This window comes from Lytechinus variegatus, chromosome 15 (genome assembly GCF_018143015.1).
Source record: "Lytechinus variegatus isolate NC3 chromosome 15, Lvar_3.0, whole genome shotgun sequence".
Classification (NCBI taxonomy): domain Eukaryota; kingdom Metazoa; phylum Echinodermata; class Echinoidea; order Temnopleuroida; family Toxopneustidae; genus Lytechinus; species Lytechinus variegatus.
In genome coordinates this window covers 24,679,241-24,700,802 of record NC_054754.1, presented here as the reverse complement: position 1 = coordinate 24,700,802, position 21,562 = coordinate 24,679,241, and the positions used below count along the sequence as shown (strand labels likewise).

The 21,562-nt window shown below is 37.1% G+C and overlaps 1 protein-coding gene across 1 annotated transcript; it reads right to left on the bottom strand.

Annotated features, from left to right (window-relative positions):
• Window positions 1–9,025: 9,025 nt before the first annotated feature.
• LOC121428555 (coiled-coil domain-containing protein 105-like) lies at window positions 9,026–20,653 on the bottom strand. The gene is made up of 5 exons (XM_041625258.1): window positions 20,028–20,653; window positions 11,743–11,847; window positions 10,990–11,448; window positions 10,528–10,737; window positions 9,026–10,004 (listed from the first exon to the last, which is right to left on the bottom strand). Exons 1-5 carry the CDS (start codon window positions 20,424–20,426, stop codon window positions 9,822–9,824), a joined length of 1,356 nt encoding a protein of 451 aa, XP_041481192.1. The 5' UTR covers window positions 20,427–20,653; the 3' UTR covers window positions 9,026–9,821.
• Between the last annotated feature and the right edge of the window lie 909 nt (window positions 20,654–21,562).

The window sequence follows — 21,562 nt, the reverse complement described above, 5'->3', positions numbered from 1 at the left end:
CGAGAAAGTTGATACCCCCCAGTATATTTGCCACGGGGGGGGGGGCGACAGTTTAGATATATGTAGACCTACTTCTGATTTTGAAAGGACATTTTCAATTTGACAAAAAGTTTGTTTGATAATTTGATTCCACGTGCTGATTCAGAATAGATTGAAATGTTCAAATTCATAAAAATGGAGACAAAATAGAAAAAAGGATTATAAATAACTGACAATATGCATATATATTATAAACAAAGGGGACAATAAGTAACAAAAATAAATTGCAAAAAAAGAAACGAAAATAGAACTCGTAAGAAACAAAACACAATATTGCATGGGACGGATGTGGAGCTGTTGAAAGTGGGTGGGGACAATAATGTAAAAAGGACACTCCTCTTTAGGAAAGGAACTCGGGGGGCCACTTCCATTCACGAGTGGATACCATGCGCGACCATGGGGTCTCGAAAAGCACCCTAAACATGCACGTAATTTCCATATTCTGAAAATGCACCCCTTGACAAGTATTGGCGTGTGAAACCCTACCCTTAACAAGTATTGGAAACAAAACGATACTCTTGGCAAATATTCCCTGAAATGAACCCCTAAAAAAGTACAGGAATGTTTTATTGTTACGGGTCCTTCGGTCGTCGGCTTTACCGCAAATCGGACTCTAAACACGAAGTGTTGGGGCAAAAAGGACATCCTTTTTAAAACGTTTTAATTTTGTTTTATCATCCCCGCAAATTCGACCCTAAACACGTAATTTTCCTATCGAAATAGATACCCTTTTTTCATTATTTTTGTGTTTTTGACACCTTTATCACGTTACGTACGTAACGTGCCCTATCGTGAAAAGGACATCCTTTTTACGTGTTTTTTTGGTCGCGCATGGTATCCACTCGTCAATGTAAGTGCCCCCCCCCCCTCGGGGAAAGGAACTATGCTGAAATAAAGAATATTAACTATACTCCCATTCTAATTGACAGAAGGCGTAAGTATATGCCTCCTATTCAAATTTTGTGAGACTTATAGGCCCTTGCATTTTGTATTTTCGTTGGGGCCGCGAGGGGGAGGGAGCTAGGCAAAGCGCCAAAAAGACACTTTTCTCTCAAAGGAATGTCAAAAGGGGAATTGTATGCAACGTTTTCACCATCAGATATACAAGTTTCTGTCTGAAGTATCTGTGTGTTTCCTGGTAATGGGACATGACAAAGTTGATAAGGCCTATATAAAACAATGCTTTAGGTTATAACCGAGGAAAGATTAAGAGATTTACAGTCGTAAATCTTTCTTTGTGGTTTAATTGTTCTGGAGTTAATTACAACTTATAAATTGCATTTTTGTCGTATGTATAAAAAAGGGTATAACATCAAGACGGGCCTCAGGGCGGATCTAGCTTTTTTTCCAGGGGGGTGACCACAAGGACAATCACCTGCTTTTACTATTATAGACCCCCCCCCCGTAATCGATGTTTCTGGCCATCTACACACGCAATGAAGACCATAAAAGGCAGTTCATGATAACGTCTTTCCAAATCAGGTAACAGTTTAATACAAATTTTTATCCGGAGCTATTATTGTGTTTGGTTATTAACTTAATAAGCTACCAGAAAAAAAATCAACCCATAAATCATTATTTTTTTATTAAATGATATTGTACCAGGGCCCTGGGAACGATTTTTTTCTAGTGGGGGTGCTGAAATCCCTCCTCAGAGGTGGGGGGCACAATTGGGTTTTCCATTGTTCTTTTAAATAATATACACAACACACATTTCTCTAATGTTTCATGACATGCTTGGTTTGTTTTGCTTGATGTGTTTTCATTTTGGCCCTGCTTTTACTGTAATTTTCAAATATGGACTTATATGTATATATGGATGTATATACAGTGCCGTAGTCTTTCTTGAGGAGCGTCCCTTTTCAAGCCTTTGTACTTATGACTACATGTCCCCCTCCCAATCCCATGCAATGAATGTTTACTGTTATTTTACCGTGAAATATAAATATATTTATGTTGTATGGTCAATTTTTGCATGGAAATTTCTACAAAAAAGCCTTAGTATGCCCCTCTTCAGGTCTAAATAATAATTAAAAAAATCAGCTCGCGCTTCGCGCTCACAATATTTGATTAGAGAGATACATAACATGTTCATAATTACAATGGCTTCATGCATGTTTTAGGTGTTGTAATTCTTAAAAAAAAACTCAGCACGCGCTTGGCCCTTATATTGTGGTGAGATATGTATACTCGTCTTGAATTCCTTAAAAAAATAGACTTTAAAATGTCCCCGTTTGGGGTCAATATGTACAAAAATTTCAGCTCGCGCTTCGCGCTCACATGGTTTGTTTAGTGAGACAGGTATGTACATGATTACAAAAAATTGCTTATAATGTTCCTTTTTTGTCTAAATATCAAAATTTTCAGCTCGCGCTTCTCACTCGCGTTATTTGATGAGTAGGATACACATTCTTTTAATGGCACAGTCGTTAAAATGTATTTATTAGGTCAGAATGCCTAGCTAATGAGAACGCGCCAAATTTAGCTGGTACACCCCCAACAATGCTTCTGGCTACGGCCCTGTTTATATATCCATAGGCCTATTAGCTGAAAGTACCCGTTTGCAGTCATGAATCTTGAATATAATACATAACATGTCTCTTCAATCAAATAATGCGAGCTGAAAATTCTTGAGATTCTGATTGAAAACGGGAAAGGTTAACCACTTTTTGCATTCATAATTAGGATGGGTATCTACTAAAACAATTTATGCGAGCGCGAAGCCTGAGCTGATTTTCTTTCATACAAAGCAACCATGAACAGGATGGTTATAATATAATAGGTCTATATAATCGCACTCACGTCAATCATTTCGATATTATCTAATAATTGACGCGTCGTGAGCGTCTGATTTTTTTTTTTCAGACATGAAAACTGAACATTCTAAGCATGTTTTGTAATCATGAATGTGGGTATATAGGCTTAACTCAGGGGCGGCAGAACTGGGGGGCACTTGTCCCCCCCCCCCAAAAAAAAAAAAAATCCCCGCAGGAAAAATACCCTTTTTCAAAATGGAAAGTGCCCTTTTTCAAAATTTGATGTGCCTTTTCTTCAATATACCAGCCTTTTTTAAGTAAAACAATACATTTCAGGTTAGAAAATTAAAATAATTGGCTCACGCTTCGCGCTCTCATCAATTATAGATTAGTGAGGTACTCATTCTGTTCTTGGTGCAAAATTGCTTAGAATGTCCAGTTTTCAGGTTGGAATATCAACAATTTTCGGCTGGCAATTCGCATTATTCGATTGGTGCGATATGTATCCTATTCATGAGTCACTAAATGCACTCCTTAACAGGTACCTTTACTGGTCAGTATTAAAAATATCAAAGCGCACTTCGCGCTCGCGCTCGCGTTCAAGCCTTTGTACTTATGACTACATGTCCCCCTCCCAATCCCATGCAATAAATGTTTACTGTTATTTTACCGTGAAATATATATTTATGTTGTATGGTCAATTTTTGCATGGAAATTTCTACAAAAAAGCCTTAGTATGCCCTTCTTCAGGTCTAAATAATAATTTTAAAAAAATCAGCTCGCGCTTCGCGCTCACAATATTTGATTAGAGAGATACATAACATGTTCATAATTACAATGGCTTCATGCATGTTTTAGGTGTAATTCTTAAAAAAAAAAAAAAACTCAGCACGCGCTTGGCCCTTATATTGTGGTGAGATATGTATACTCTTCATGAATTCCTTAAAAAAATGGACTTTAAAATGTCCCCGTTTGGGGTCAATATGTACAAAAATTTCAGCTCGCGCTTCGCGCTCACATGGTTTGTTTAGTGAGACAGGTATGTACATGATTACAAAAAATTGCTTATAATGTCCCTTTTTTGTCTAAATATCAAAATTTTCAGCTCGCGCTTCTCACTCGCGTTATTTGATGAGTAGGATATTCTTTTAATAGCACAGTCCTTAAAATGTATTTATTAGGTCAGAATGCCTAGCTATTGAGAACGCTTCCTGGTGACCCCCCCCCCCCGGCCCCCGCCATGCCGTGACCCACGATACGCCATGGGGGCACTATGGTCTTGCGCGCACGTTGGCGCTATCGCGCCAAATTTACTACACCCCCAACAATGCTTCTGGCTACGGCCCTGTTTATATATCCATAGGCCTATTAGCTGAAAGTACCCGTTTGCAGTCATGAATCTTGAATATAATACATGTCTCTTCAATCAAATAATGCGAGCTGAAAATTCTTGAGATTCTGATTGAAAACGGGAAAGGTTAACCACTTTTTGCATTCATAATAAGGATGGTATCTACTAAAACAATTTATGCGAGCGCGAAGCCCGAGCTGATTTTCTTTTATACAAAGCAACCATGAACAGGATGGGTATAATATAATAGGCCTATATAATCGCGCTCACGTCAATCACTTCGATATTATCTAATAATTAATGTCATCATCTGATTTTTTTTTATTTCAGACATGAAATTGGACATTCTAAGCATGTTTTGCAATCATGAATGTGGGTATAGGCTTAACTCAGGGGCGGCAGAACTGGGGGCACTTGCCCCCCCCAAAAAAAAAAAAAAAAATCTCCGCAGGAAAAAACCCTTTTCAAAATGGAAAGTGCCCCTTTTCAAAACCAAATGTGCATTTTCTTCAAAATACCAGCCCTTTTTAAGTAAAACAATACATTTTAGGTTAGAAAATCAAATATTTTGGCCCATGCTCACATCAATTATTGATAAGGTACTCATTTTGTTCTTGGTTGCAAAAATTGCTTAGAATGTCCAGTTTTCAGGTTGGAATATCAAAAATTTCCGGCTGGCAATTCGCACTCGCATTGTTCGATTGGTGCGATATATTTATCATATTCATGAGTCCCTAAACATGCTGAATGTACTCCTTAACAGGTACCTTTACTGGTCAGTCTATTAAAAATATCAAAGCACACTTCGCGCTCGCGTTAGATACTCGTCTTTTATGACAAAACTGCTCAGAATGTTTGATTTTCATGTCTTATTGCATGAAATGTCAAAAATTTTGAGCTCACGACTCGCACTTGCAACATCTCGCAAACCTATTAGCGCCATGATTGACCAAAGGCGATTTTCACAACTTCAGATTTGCAAATATTTCAAACCGCTCGCTACGCTCCCTCTCGGAAGAAAATAAAGCCTAACTCAATCAGAAATCACTTCAAAAGGCTTTGCTCAACTTAATTACTACATGCAGGCATTTTTCATGCAGGCATTTTTCTTGCATAAAAGGACACATTTTTAGTGCTTCAAAAAGTGGGGGCACTGTGCCCCCAGGATCTCCATCCCTGACTGAAGAACAAATAGGTCCTAAGCAAACCATGTTTCATCAAAGTGCGCCCCCCCCAAAAAAAATATATATATATATATTCATATACCTCACAAAAAAAAGGACAAATTTCATTTTCAAAGAGAGCATTTTCTTGTGGAATTTTCGGTAGCAAGTTACCACCTCCTAGCCCAAAGCCCTAGCCTATCCCCTTTCTCATTTCCGCTGCCCTGCATAAAGAAAAGGGCACGATAATAATACTTCTTTTTTCTTTGTCATTTCTCGTTATCATGATACCCTATAGACCAATTTCACAACGTGAGAGGGCAGCAGACTGGTCGCCATGCTGCGGTGGGCGAATCAACTTTTATAGTACACAAGTCAATAGGGTATTTGGTACATTCGTTCGATTTTTTTTTATTTTGGACCAATTGAGCAGATTTCTTGTAAGATTCACAATGAGCATTAATCGGAGAAGTTCAGGTCGCAGCTGTGCTGTGTTCAATTGCCACAACAATTGGAGAAAGCTTCAGGATTGGAAGCAAAGTGAATGTGAAATTCACTCGCCTTGGACTCATGAAGCCTGTTTGTGTGTGAAGCCGTACTCCCTGCATAGGTTTCCAGGCCGTGATGAAGGAATGCGTCGCCAGTGGATAAAAAACATCAACAGAAAGGACTAAGATGGAAATATCAGTCCCTCTCTCCCTCACACTATCCCTCTCTCTCTCCCTCTCACTATCCCCTTCTCTGTATTACACTATCCCTCTCTCTCCACACTCTCTCGCTAGCGCCCCCCCCCCCCTCTCTCTCACTACCACCCCCTTTCTCACTATTCCCCTCTCACTATCCCCCTCCTCTCACACATACTCTCTCCCCCCTCTCCCCTCTCTCATCCTCTCCCTCACTCTATGTCTCGTTCACTCTCCCGCTACTCTAACACAATTTACTAGCAACAAGAAGTGAGCTCCCTGATGAAAACCAACAGCGATTCTTGGTCATCATCAACTCACTTTTACTGACAAAACTAAGGGGAAAAAGTAGCCAAAGTGCAAAAATTCATCATACCTTCATCGGTCAGATATGGCCATTGTCTTACATCGTCTACCCAGGTGTCCATGCTTTATTTCATTGATTTATGATGAAGTTAATGACACAATATCAGAGCTTATCTGTAATCTTTCATTGAATTTGTACACAGAGCCAATCGCGGTCAGCGCACTTGCCCACCGCAGCAATGGCGTCGCCGATAGAGGGCCAAATACATAAACCGGCCGTGAAATTGGTATATAGATTTTTCATGTTTCACTCTCATACTTGGCAATATTAATTTCATACCCCAGTAACACTTGCCGGTTCCTGCTTTAAATTTCATAAAACTTAATATCCGTGAACAATATTTATTATCACTATTCACCCCCGTATTCACCCAACTTTCAATGAACATGATTTTATTTTACTTCATGTATCTTTTCAGGTTTTTCCTGTGTTTACTAGGGAGAACTCAAAAAGGTGTTGAAGTTTTGATCCAATATCTGAAACATACATTATAAGTCTGCTGCTAAAATTGGTCATAGCTTCACCCCCCCCCACCCAGTCTTGTACCTTTGGGATTTACTTCGGGGGGGGGGGGGGCTATATTTACAATCATGGTAATATCTTGCCATTAAGGTAGCTTCCATGGAAAACTAAATTTTTTTGACTGCTGAGCCATGTTACCATGGTAAATTGTAAGTCCTTTATGAAACAGCCTCATTTTTGTCTACCCCCCCCCCCCTTTAACACAAATCTCCATTTAACTCATTCAATGATATTACCTCACCTCCAATCATTACAAGTCTTCAAAAATCATGACGAAAAAAAAAAGAAAACACGTGTTTTTACAGATTTTAATACCTCTATAATTCCACTGCACAGTACAATAATACCAATTATTGCAACATTTGTAGAAATTTGATAGCACAGTATGAAATGTAAATATTTGTAGGTAAACTTGATATGCAAGGTGGGAAAGACACTTCAACATTTTGTCACCAATGTTGAAAGATAAAGCAATAAAAATATTGATGTTGGCTGGTAGAAAAGCATCTTAAGACATAAATTAGCTCTTGAATATAACCAAGACCCTCTTCTTGATCCAATATCTGTGGAGTGGTTAGTTAAATTGTGTTTTACTGCCTTTAAAAAATACCCAAATTTGTATTATTTGCTAAAAGTGACTCAATAATGATAGTAATACTTGGTTCCTTGATGGTGCATAACAAGTTTCATCATCTTGGACAAATATAATTGTAATTGATTACATGGAATTATTATGTTTATTATTTTTTTTATTTGCATCATGGATTACTTGTAAAGAACATTTGCATAGTTAAAATGATGTACATGTAATATTCTTATGTTATTTTTTTTCTTCACTTTTTGCATAATTTCTAAATAAATATTGTTAGTTATTGATGTTATTAATATTAAATTTGCAAGAAAAGTCAATCTTCACTGCTGTGAGAATTTTTTATCTCTACACAGGACATTCCAAGTCATTTAAGGGAAGCAATCAGACAAATAATCTGCAATCCACTTCATCCGAAAGTGGCCATATTTGACCTGCCTTGGGTCTGATAATTCACATTACAGTATATTCCATAAATACCATATTTCAAATTTGTTTGGAACATAACATTCTCCATACCCTCTCCCCACATGCATAATCAATATAGATAATTGATCTACATAATTCATGTTTAATACTTGATATATGTATATTTATTGGTACGATTGCATAGTTACAGATAGAGAAAGCACTCATTAATTCATCTCATGCATAGAATATAAATTTGTTTCATAGAATTATTACTGAATTTATAATACAGCGTAGCTTCTGAAGAAAGCAAAGAGACTGGACGGAAGAGAAAATTAGCACAAACCTCGTTGATTAACAGCATTGATGATGTACAATTGTGCATATTATTTACAAATATATAAGGCAGCTATACACAATAGATTTACTGTAGAATCAGTACAATAATATTTTCTACGATATAATCAGATAACAATCCTGACCTAGTCCGGAACCATTTCTCATCTAATAATTTTGCAAGGCACTAAATCCTGACTTATCTGAAGGTTTTGCGTCTCACACCTTCTCCTTCGGGTCAAATCTCACAAAAATAAAATACATGCATTTCTAGACTACATTGGCAATAATATGATTCATCGCATGAAAAAGTGATAAATAGCAATTATCCTAATAATCAAACAAGATATACATATGTAGGTACGTGTGATGTTTTCGCTTTCTCCCCATGGGTGTAACTAGTTAATTGATGATCATTTGCTTGACAACTCTGCCTCTGCTAGCTGAAAAAACAGCAACATTTTGTGCTGGACATAAATGGAATGCACCATTTACAGTAAATTTGAATTTGCATTAAAATCGTGAACATAAACAGCTTCTAGATTTATGAGTGCATGTAGCTTCAGAATCTTTATATAGCATCAATTTTGTGTCAAGACAGAAAAAAGCAAGTACATGGAGCTTATAAATAAAGCAAACATAGGAATTTGAGTATCCTATTTTAAAATAATGCCAAATTCTTTCAAGTTAAAGCCTCTTCCTTTACATTAACAAGGTGATCCCTCTTCTGTGCTTGGTCTATGAGTATGCTCCAGCATTTTAGAAGTCAAAACTGTAAAAGAACCCACTATGATTATTTATATTTTCATTATTTTCAGATGTATAAGTAAGCATGACGAGAAGATAACTCCACTTTACCATAAATGAAGACATTTGGAATGAGCTGACAACAGAGATGATGGGACAATCTACAAAGAGCTGCCATTTTGAAACCTGTCCTTCCATTCAATAAAATTCCCATATACTCACTTCATACCATTCCATTCACAGCATATTTTGAACTAGAGTGAACAAATAAAACTTGGGTGCATTGCAGATATACAGTTCCCAGCTGATTAAGCCATCACACGTTCATTCCATTTTAATGCAAATTATTCACAAAATATCTTTATTTTTTATTCTATGATTCAATTAATGAGGTTGTATTACCACAACTACATACCTTGTTATTACATTTAATAATTGTTATTTATCGGATTGATTTATTATTTTATAATTAGATAAGACAGGTCTGCATTATTCAAACTGAAAATCCCAGCAATTGGAAATTTAGTATGCAATAAATGTTAAATTATGAAAATGTCAATTTGGATTGGACTGGTGGTTAAGATTCATATACTAAGTGACAAGTAAATAAATAAAAAATAAAATGCATAAAAAATATTAGGAATAAACTGATGTCTGATTGGTCTATAAGAATCATTGTTTGCCAACCCTTGCACTATAATAACTAGCCCTTTATCAACATAATACCTAATGGGATAATATATTTCATCAGGTATTTTTTTCATTATTTTCAAAAGAATGGAGTAGACTATATTGCTTTTTTTCCTTCATTTTTCTGCAATCAAACATGCCTAATGGCAACACCTCGAGAAAAGAGGCAATCAAACGCTTCCCATCACCCATCTGTGGTTGGCGAGGCGACGTCGCATCCGTACGATCGAGGAGTCGACACTGGCACCGGCATGCTTGTGCCTAATATCGCCTTGGAGACGACCCTGTGCCATTTGAAGGAGACCGATATTACGGCTTGTCTTGAGTAGTGATTCGTCTAGGCCGGCAGCACCCTGAAGAATCGGTAGAAAAAAGCAAGGAACAAATTGATATCAAATGCAACCTATCTTAGAGTTTTGTAGATCAAGGAGGATGCTTCTGTATAAAGTTTCTCACAGACCATACATTTAGGAATGTGTTTTGAAAGGTTTTGGTGTTGATATATGATGATAAGAATTGGGGCCAGTGTTAGGTTGAGATATTAAAGGTTAATATGTGGCTGGATGGGCAAATTTTCTATCCATGGGACCAATGGTCGCACTGGAACAAAGATCAGCTTTTACATACAAGCTGATTTCAAGTATGGTGTCTGTGTCAGAGTTGTAAGTCAGACTGCTGAACAGCGCATTGATTTTTGGATTTTAATGACAACATTTACTTTATTGACAGTGCAACTCTAGGTGAACTCCATCCAAACACAAGCTTCATTCAATGTTGGGAGTTGTGGTTGGTGCATGCTTTAACCCAAATACCGAAACCAGCTTCCAATATCACACTTTGAATCAGATCACCCATTGACATATCACACGTACTTACCCTGATAATATCTTGTGCTTCTGGTAGGTTGGTGCCTGGGTGTCGCTGGTATACCCGGACCAGAGGACGGGTTAGTTTCTCCCTGGTCTCCAAGTCAGACTGCATCTCAGGTCCAATGGTGTAGCCTAAGGCCTTCTCTGTAGAGTCATACCAACGCTGGGCACGGTGGATGGAATGACGGTTCTCACCAGCTGCTACAGTCAGATGTTGCTAAAATTGGAAAGAAAAAAAATGTTGAACGTTCAAAAGTTTGGATAGGCAAGGTAGTACTTTCAATAATGACGATCAAAGCAGGACATTAATGTAAGATTGGAAATAAAGTATATCCCGAGGTCCGAGTTGTCCCGACCCCATATCAATGTTTCTTATTTCATTCTCTTGAAAGTATATGACGGTGTGACAAACATTGATAAAACAAAAGAATTCAAGGTAAGTATTTTATTGAATGATAAACCAATGTACCTTCAGTGTGACAGTCTCAGCAACCTTCTGATTAAGACTATCATTAACAGCTCTGTGTGCAGCCTGCTGCAACTGCTGAGTATTCTCAATGGCATCACGGATTTCCTTGCGGAGGACTTGTGAGCGCTGGCGTGCTTCCCTGGCCTGAGCGATGGCAGCTGCTGCTTCTGGGGTGAACGGGCCTAGGGGATCTGGAGGGGGTGTGTTGGAGCCATTTTGTTCCTCTCCATCAGGAGGCAACGATCCAGTACCAAGCAACTCCGAAACATTCAGGTTGATCTGACGAGTGTAGCCTGTGCCATTGCCACCAAAGGTCATGGTCTTCTCTTGACGGGAGATGCGTCCACTGTTGCGAGAAGCACGCCCATTGACGGAGGAGACGGCATGGCACAGTAGGTCTAGGACCCTGTTTCTTTCTTGGATGACAGCGCTAAGTCGCTTCCTGCACTGATCTAGGACCTGAAAGAAAATATATATATATCACTATGTAAACATCGTTTTCAAATATTTTGCTAAGAAAAACATTTCCAAACTTTTAAATCAAATACAACTATTTGCAACGGCTGAGATTAAGTGCAAAATAATAGATGCAAATAGTTGTTCAACCAACTATGAAATCAGCTTAAATAATTCAGAATTCTGAACTATGCCACTCCTAAATTAATAATAACCCTAAAAGATTCCAGAAGAGAAGGGTTTCACAAATATATTTACAAATGAATAAAAATGATTTATTAAAGATACACCACATACCTGAAGTTGTTTCTGAACTGAGCGTAGTTGCAATTCTAGAGCCTTTTTAAGTTGATGGAGATGTCGGAATTCTTTCTCCACTACGTCATCTGCACCATCTCTTCCCTATAAAATTTAAATTGAGACAAAAAAGGAAAAAATAGACAAATATTTATTAATGATTTTTTCTTAAAAATATTATGAAAGGAGAAAGTTTATAACAAATATGCTAAGGGGGAAACACATGCAAAGCCATTTTGTGTGGTCTTTGCTCAAGAATTAGTAATCTACTGTGGATAAATCCATGTTTTCGGACATCTTTATGTAAATCAGTAATAAGACAGGTAAGTTAACTTCTCAAAAGAAAAAAAGACATATTGCAAAAGGAAATGTTCATACAGATGTTCATACAAATGTATGTGCACTAGTGTGAAACTACAGAATTGTAAACATTCTTTTTACAAAGAAGTAATCAGTACAGTATATACTTATATACCATCCTTTACTGCACATGTTTTCACTGTTACTGGCTTGTCCATGCTAATCACTAAATGTCCAATTAGCAACTACACAAGTTACTTAGAGGTTGCCATGCCAAAGACCCATGTCTATTTGCTTTTCTTTGGGTAACAGAATGCAAGCCAACTCCTTTGTTTATTTAAAAAGAAACCCCATGAAGTCATTATAACGAAACAAACAATAGGGAGTTGGTACACCAAGAAAAGTTCTCCTTACACGCTTCGGGTCCAAACAATGGGCAAGCTTTTTGCATACAATTACTACAAGTATGTAACCAAAGGTAGTTTTACCCCCAAAAAAATATTTAAGGAAAAATAGGTAATTTGAAGAAGAAGTCCAGTAAGAAGTTCAGATACAGAGTCCTCCCTGTAATGATGCATCATAAATGGGGTGTGTGAGCTGGGAGTTCAGATTACAACCTATTTATTGAGTGTCTAGACAAATTTAAATCTGGGAGCAATTTCACAGAGAGGTTTGTCAGTGAAAGTCACCGACAAATTTGCTCCCAAGCAATCATATACATGAATTCTCAGTAGCTTAGGGCACTCAAATTATTTTTTGATGGGGGCGTGCCTCACGAAACTCTGAAATGGGGGTCTAAGGAACTGACGAAAAGGGTAAAATACAGGGTCTTGGGAACTTAATATATACCGAGCGGTGTGAAAAACAGGGTCTACGGAATGGGATCGCGGCACTGCAAATACGTTGCACCATAGCGCTGTGCATGCACTCGCCATGCGTAGAGCGGCTACTAGTTACATGTATTATGTAGGGAGTTGCGAAGACATATGTGCATCTCTCGCATGCGGTGCTTGCGCTGGACAATTTTGGTAGGGCTGGAGAACTGAGATGTCTCGTAATGGGGGTCTTGCGAGCAGGGCTGGGCGGCTTCTGAACTGAACTTTTGTCATTCGGAGTATCTAGAGAACTGAAAATTGGGTCTGAAAAAGGGGGTCATCAAAGCGGCACGTCCCCGTACCACCAATATATGTGAGTGCCCCCTCTGAGCTTATAACATCTGTCACAGTGTCAGTTAAATCATATTTACAAGTCTCCATATATTTGAAATACTCCAGTGGATGTATTCATTGCCAATTTCAAGAACTTTTCAAGCAATGTTTGATCAAGATTTGAGAAATACACAAGTATAGAGCATGCATCAATTATCTACTTGATTATGCACATTTATTTTATTTGCTTTTATCAAAAAACACTAAAGACAAAACCATATCAAATTTATATTTTACTTTATTTTTTAAAACTGATTTGTTTTTAAATGTCAGGTAGAAGGCATTAAAAAACCAACATTTTTATGAATTTCAGGCAATTGGGTTGGGTTAAGGTCAGGTAAAATGCTGCCGTATTGCTACAAACCCCCCCCCCCCCCTTCTTGTCATGGATTGCCAAAGTCAATATTTTGCATTACTGTACATAAAAGAGTTCTATTCTGCAAAAATATAAGCATGCAGACAGTAAGGATTTTTTTTAGATATTGAAGTGGGGGGGGGGGGGGTGTAATAGGCCTAATGAAAATATATTAACTGAGGGTGATAAGGACTTAGATCTTGGCCTACCTTTTTACATTTATTTCTAAATAAAATGAACGTTGCTTGCAAAATAAAATGCAAAGTCCTTAAAGAACAAGACCACATTTTTAAGAGGTCAATAGATTTAAAGTTTTGTCAACAATTAAAAACCCATATAATTAGTACACGTAACTTCAAAATTTACTATCAGTATTAGGCTTAGTGAAGTTAGGACCATCTTGAAACAGAGCGAATCAGTAAAATGTGATGTTTTTAACTGAGACGTCTGGACGACATCATTTATTTATTAGATTACATCCCAGTACCTGATCAACACGTCATCAATCCTTATTGACTGCAACTTATCGCTAACCTCCGAAGAGTGGGAGATCAAAACAGGGAGAGATTTGACAACATAGACTACATTTATTCTACAGATGAAACAAAAAATATTGGAACTCATTTCGCCTCGAACTTGGCACTAGAGTCTCTACTTATGATGTACAGTAGTTACAAAAAAGGAAGGTTAGTATTTGGGACTGTAGCATTAGACCTCTATTAGGCCGAGTTTTTTTTAAAACAACAGGCCTACGTTCTTAATTAGGTGGTCTGTCATGAATATGACAGATCACCTATTATATTCGTCAGAATTTTCTTTATTTTTATTGCCAAAGCTAGTAACCACTTTATCTCAATATCGGGCATGTCAATTTTCTTGATTTTCATGTCATGTATGGCAATCATTATGGACATGCGAAACGAAACTTTTCAAGGTTATCAAATCATGATGACGTCATCTAGGCGCCATTTTGTAAAATTAAATGATTGATCATATCATCGCAACTAATCATAAAATATCATCCATATTTGCATCATATCAAGTTCAGGTGACAAGTCATCAGGACATGTCAACAAAGGTCATGCAAAGGTCACGACGCGCACGTACGCGCGCGTCAAATTTTAAAAATTTTCCAAATCAACCGTGGTCAAGTTTGGGTACGTTTCAGGCCATTTTGAGCATGTCAAGAATTTGCGCGCGCACAGGTATGCGTGCGCGTTCTTGCTCCTACCATCGCTATGCCTCTTCGAGTCGTCATTTATTTTGTGTCTGTCCATCGTCCATGATCTTCTGATTAATTTGATACCTCATTCAGCCTCTTACGACCAATAATACGCAAATGCGCGTCAATTCAAATGTGCCTTACACGCGCGTGCAAACTCGCAAAATAAGTCAAAAGTGGCCCAAAATATGCCTATATAAAATTCACTGTAGCTCTTCAAGGAGTCCGTTGACCCCAAATTTTTTTTCCTATTCGAATAGAGTATGAATTGGAGATATGATTTTATGCCACATTTGACCCTTAAAAACATCGTGACGTCATCAACATGGCGTCGGAACTAAAAATTAGTGTTTTCTGTTTCATGATGTCACAACACTCATGTAAATTGATTCTAATTACGTAAATATTGGTCTTTTCTCGCCAAATTTTAAATATGTTTTACCTTAGAATGTACCCTTTAGACAATATGTCCATTGTTTCATTTTAAAGCTTGTACTATTCTCAAAACTGGAATTTGTACTAGGTTTGTCATCATGACATTTTTGTACTTGCAACAATTTACATTGACAATATGTTTCCTGTTTTGCGCTCCCTGTCTGTCCGGAAGATCGTGGTCGACTGGATAACGCATCTGCCTGGTAACGCTAGGGTCGGTGGTTCAAACCTCGCTTGACTCTCTTTTTTTTTTTTTTTCCTTTATTATTAGGTGGTCTGTCATGAATATGACAGATCACCTATTATATTCGTCAGAATTTTCTTTATTTTTATTGCCAAAGCTAGTAACCACTTTATCTCAATATCGGGCATGTCAATTTTCTTGATTTTCATGTCATGTATGGCAATCATTATGGACATGCGAAACGAAACTTTTCAAGGTTATCAAATCATGATGACGTCATCTAGGCGCCATTTTGTAAAATTAAATGATTGATCATATCATCGCAACTAATCATCAAAAATCATCCATATTTGCATCATATCAAGTTCAGGTGACAAGTCATCAGGACATGTCAACAGAGGTCATGCAAAGGTCACGACGCGCACGTACGCGCGCGTCAAATTTTAAAAATTTTCCAAATCAACCGTGGTCAAGTTTGGGTACGTTTCAGGCCATTTTGAGCATGTCAAGAATTTGCGCGCGCACAGGTATGCGTGCGCGTTCTTGCTCCTACCATCGCTATGCCTCTTCGAGTCGTCATTTATTTTGTGTCTGTCCATCGTCCATGATCTTCTGATTAATTTGATACCTCATTCAGCCTCTTACGACCAATAATACGCAAATGCGCGTCAATTCAAATGTGCCTTACACGCGCGTGCAAACTCGCAAAATAAGTCAAAAGTGGCCCAAAATATGCCTATATAAAATTCACTGTAGCTCTTCAAGGAGTCCGTTGACCCCAAATTTTTTTTTCCTATTCGAATAGAGTATGAATTGGAGATATGATTTTATGCCACATTTGACCCTTAAAAACATCGTGACGTCATCAACATGGCGTCGGAACTAAAAATTAGTGTTTTCTGTTTCATGATGTCACAACACTCATGTAAATTGATTCTAATTACGTAAATATTGGTCTTTTCTCGCCAAATTTTAAATATGTTTTACCTTAGAATGTACCCTTTAGACAATATGTCCATTGTTTCATTTTAAAGCTTGTACTATTCTCAAAACTGGAATTTGTACTAGGTTTGTCATCATGACATTTTTGTACTTGCAACAATTTACATTGACAATATGTTTCCTGTTTTGCGCTCCCTGTCTGTCCGGAAGATCGTGGTCGACTGGATAACGCATCTGCCTGGTAACGCTAGGGTCGGTGGTTCAAACCTCGCTTGACTCTCTTTTTTTTTTTTTTTTCCTTTATTATTAGGTGGTCTGTCATGAATATGACAGATCACCTATTATATTCGTCAGAATTTTCTTTATTTTTATTGCCAAAGCTAGTAACCACTTTATCTCAATATCGGGCATGTCAATTTTCTTGATTTTCATGTCATGTATGGCAATCATTATGGACATGCGAAACGAAACTTTTCAAGGTTATCAAATCATGATGACGTCATCTAGGCGCCATTTTGTAAAATTAAATGATTGATCATATCATCGCAACTAATCATAAAAAATCATCCATATTTGCATCATATCAAGTTCAGGTGACAAGTCATCAGGACATGTCAACAAAGGTCATGCAAAGGTCACGACGCGCACGTACGCGCGCGTCAAATTTTAAAAATTTTCCAAATCAACCGTGGTCAAGTTTGGGTACGTTTCAGGCCATTTTGAGCATGTCAAGAATTTGCGCGCGCACAGGTATGCGTGCGCGTTCTTGCTCCTACCATCGCTATGCCTCTTCGAGTCGTCATTTATTTTGTGTCTGTCCATCGTCCATGATCTTCTGATTAATTTGATACCTCATTCAGCCTCTTACGACCAATAATACGCAAATGCGCGTCAATTCAAATGTGCCTTACACGCGCGTGCAAACTCGCAAAATAAGTCAAAAGTGGCCCAAAATATGCCTATATAAAATTCACTGTAGCTCTTCAAGGAGTCCGTTGACCCCAAATTTTTTTTTCCTATTCGAATAGAGTATGAATTGGAGATATGATTTTATGCCACATTTGACCCTTAAAAACATCGTGACGTCATCAACATGGCGTCGGAACTAAAAATTAGTGTTTTCTGTTTCATGATGTCACAACACTCATGTAAATTGATTCTAATTACGTAAATATTGGTCTTTTCTCGCCAAATTTTAAATATGTTTTACCTTAGAATGTACCCTTTAGACAATATGTCCATTGTTTCATTTTAAAGCTTGTACTATTCTCAAAACTGGAATTTGTACTAGGTTTGTCATCATGACATTTTTGTACTTGCAACAATTTACATTGACAATATGTTTCCTGTTTTGCGCTCCCTGTCTGTCCGGAAGATCGTGGTCGACTGGATAACGCATCTGCCTGGTAACGCTAGGGTCGGTGGTTCAAACCTCGCTTGACTCTCTTTTTTTTTTTTTTTTCCTTTATTATTAGGTGGTCTGTCATGAATATGACAGATCACCTATTATATTCGTCAGAATTTTCTTTATTTTTATTGCCAAAGCTAGTAACCACTTTATCTCAATATCGGGCATGTCAATTTTCTTGATTTTCATGTCATGTATGGCAATCATTATGGACATGCGAAACGAAACTTTTCAAGGTTATCAAATCATGATGACGTCATCTAGGCGCCATTTTGTAAAATTAAATGATTGATCATATCATCGCAACTAATCATAAAAAATCATCCATATTTGCATCATATCAAGTTCAGGTGACAAGTCATCAGGACATGTCAACAAAGGTCATGCAAAGGTCACGACGCGCACGTACGCGCGCGTCAAATTTTAAAAATTTTCCAAATCAACCGTGGTCAAGTTTGGGTACGTTTCAGGCCATTTTGAGCATGTCAAGAATTTGCGCGCGCACAGGTATGCGTGCGCGTTCTTGCTCCTACCATCGCTATGCCTCTTCGAGTCGTCATTTATTTTGTGTCTGTCCATCGTCCATGATCTTCTGATTAATTTGATACCTCATTCAGCCTCTTACGACCAATAATACGCAAATGCGCGTCAATTCAAATGTGCCTTACACGCGCGTGCAAACTCGCAAAATAAGTCAAAAGTGGCCCAAAATATGCCTATATAAAATTCACTGTAGCTCTTCAAGGAGTCCGTTGACCCCCAATTTTTCCTCACTCTTGGATATAGTGAATATCTCATCTGGAGACTGCGTTATTACTACAAAATTACGTTAAAAATGAAAATTACACATTTTCGCAATATACGTCAATGTATTTATAGATATTTGACCGTATCTTTTTTATTAGTGCTCAGTTTTCTCTCAAATTTTGATATGATGTAGTCAAAACAATTCTCTACAAATAACGTGTGAATAATTTTCACTTACTACCGCAGCATCAATGTTTTGTGACCTGTTTAAGTTTTTGCAAAATTTTTCTCGGCCTAATTTTTGAGAATTTTTTAGAGAAAATGTTTTATTAATCAATTTTACGGTCTTCCTGTAAGTTTCAAGCCCACTGGTTTTGCACTTTTTCATGTACGACATTTTTTGTATATTTTCCGGAACTCTTTAAGAGGTAATTTTAACATTGTAAAACATCATTTATGTATTTTCTGAGTAAACGCTACAATATTGAAACGCTATTTGGTGGAAAAATTTTATTCCAGACATTTTGTGGAAATTCCCGGATTTTTTTTTTTTGTGGTCATTTCTATTGAATATAATGTATAACAAATTTGCAGGTACCTTATATGAAATTTTTAAAAATTGTGCAAATTCGTTAATTTTGCGGGAAAATTGCTTGTATTTTGATCTTTTACCTTACCTTTTTTCACTAAAAATCATCACGAAAGAATTTTCAAGTAAATTTCAGTCATACTCAATTAATCAATGGATATTGAAAATTCTTGATGGTAAAAATGTGAAATTTTTAGAAATTTTCAGAATTTTGCAAACTTTTACAACAAAATTCTACGTCATTTTTTCATAGAAAACATCGCTGATCAGTTTTTAAGTGAATGCTGGGAAACTGAAGCATTGTGATTCAGAAATTTCTAATTAAAATGATAGAAATTTAGAAGAAATTTTGAACAAAAGTTTTAAACATATTTTAGTTTTAAAAAGTATCACCTATGAATTTTCATGTATTCTGTGAAATTTATACCCACTAAAATTGTAAAAATTCTTGCTTGAAATCTTGAAAAAAAGTGCTAACAGTACAAAGGGTTTTTAAAAAGATTTTGCACAAAAAAAACATAAAACTGTTGATTAAAAATTAGCTGCTGTGGAAATTAAGATTAAGGCGCCTTTCGTTGCACAATTTTAGAATGTCAATTTTGGTAAAAATCGATTTTAAGAGTTTTTAAGGCGTTTAACGTGCTCCAAACTTCATTTCATATTTAACGTATTGTATTATAACCACCATCATTATACTCATCACGATTGTCATCCCCACATTAATAATCACATATAGGAATGGTCTAAATTTAGTCCTATGATGTGTATGATCAAGATTATCAATCATATCTAAGTAATTCATTTCATACAACATTAGCCGACACTGAATGAAAATTCATGACAGACCACCTAATTCGTCCTCATGACGAATTAAAATCTAGTTATAATAGATTACCCTTTCTCTTGATGGTCGTGTGCTTCTGATTTCTGTGCTCATCTTATTGAGTGCAATGTCTTTTCGAATGTGTTCCAGTTTCTTTTCCAGCGCCTCCTTCCCGCGTAATAAACTTTTGACTTCTTCATTGGTTTCAAGAAAACTGTCCCGGAGTTTGACAAGTGATATTCTGCATTCCCTGACATACTGGTGAACGACTGTATTACTTTGCTGAGCACAATTATCTCGAAGGGATGGCAAGGCATCGAAAGAACGTCCGGCTTCTTGGCCCGTGTCTGTTTTTTCCACAGCCGCTTGCGAAATTTTAATCTCATTCACCGTAGCATCGCTCCAGCTCTGTGGGCCGACCGTCGCCGTGGCAAGGGGCATTTGGGTACGGGTGCGTGTGGACATCATCATCTTGAAAAATGCGTGTATTTACACCTCCATTTCATTAACAAATATTCCTTTAAATGCACCAAATATCCAGCTGTTTGACGATGATATTCTCTTTTTTCTGATGATGGGTTGTCGCGGGAGTGGGTGTTCTTCTCCCGCGTGTATAGGTCGCTAGAACAATAACAGTGCTTGGTTGCGTGAACACACGGGATGGTCAATAGCAGCCGGCGTCTGTTGCTAGATTGTGTTGTCATGGGATCCCCTCGAACCGGTTATGCGTGTCCGATGTCAATAGAAAACGTCACTGGAGTCTTTTTTGAGAGCGCTATAGTGATTGGTGTACTGACAAGTTCTTGCAACAGGTGCACTGTCGCCCCGCCCCTCAAATCCTAAATTACCTCTGTTTTGGTTATTAACTGTTCAATCACACATAATTCATAATTCCTCAAGATATTGAATAGTCAACCTTGATTACAATCATGGATATTCAATCCATCATGATTGTAACGAGGATGTACATGTAAAACAATAACAACATGAAAAAATGATTGAGAAACATTCGAGTCATGTGAATAGCAGCTATATATCAAAGTCCGAAGGTCACATTTCTGAACTGTAAAGACAGGCAAAGATACTTTGCGAACTAAATAAGTAGTTAGTAAAATATTTGTGTATTTATGGACATTTTGAACATGAATATGTGAATGAATATACTAAATCAACAAATTGAAGAAAAAAATGTTGAATCAATGTTTGAAAATAAGAAAGGAAGAGATGAATGGAAGATATGTATTAGAAAGAAAGTAGTTCCGGAATAAAATTAGAAAAATTTGAGTCTTTGTAGAGACATGAAAAACAAATGAAAAAACTTACGAACGAACGCAAAACAAGAATAGATGAATGTATAAAAAATAATGAAAATAAAACAAAATATGAGAAAGAAGAAGAAAAAGAAAGGAAAGAAGAAATGGAAACATCGACGATGAATAAAAAGAGGCGTCACAATTCCCACACAAAGATTTGTTTAACAAAGATATATTTCGATGATATTAAGAAATAATGAGAACAGTAGGTCCACTTAGTAACCTCGTGAGGACTAGCAAAATAAATCATAATGACCAAATCAAAGAACAAGAAAAAAAATGCTCATCAGCATT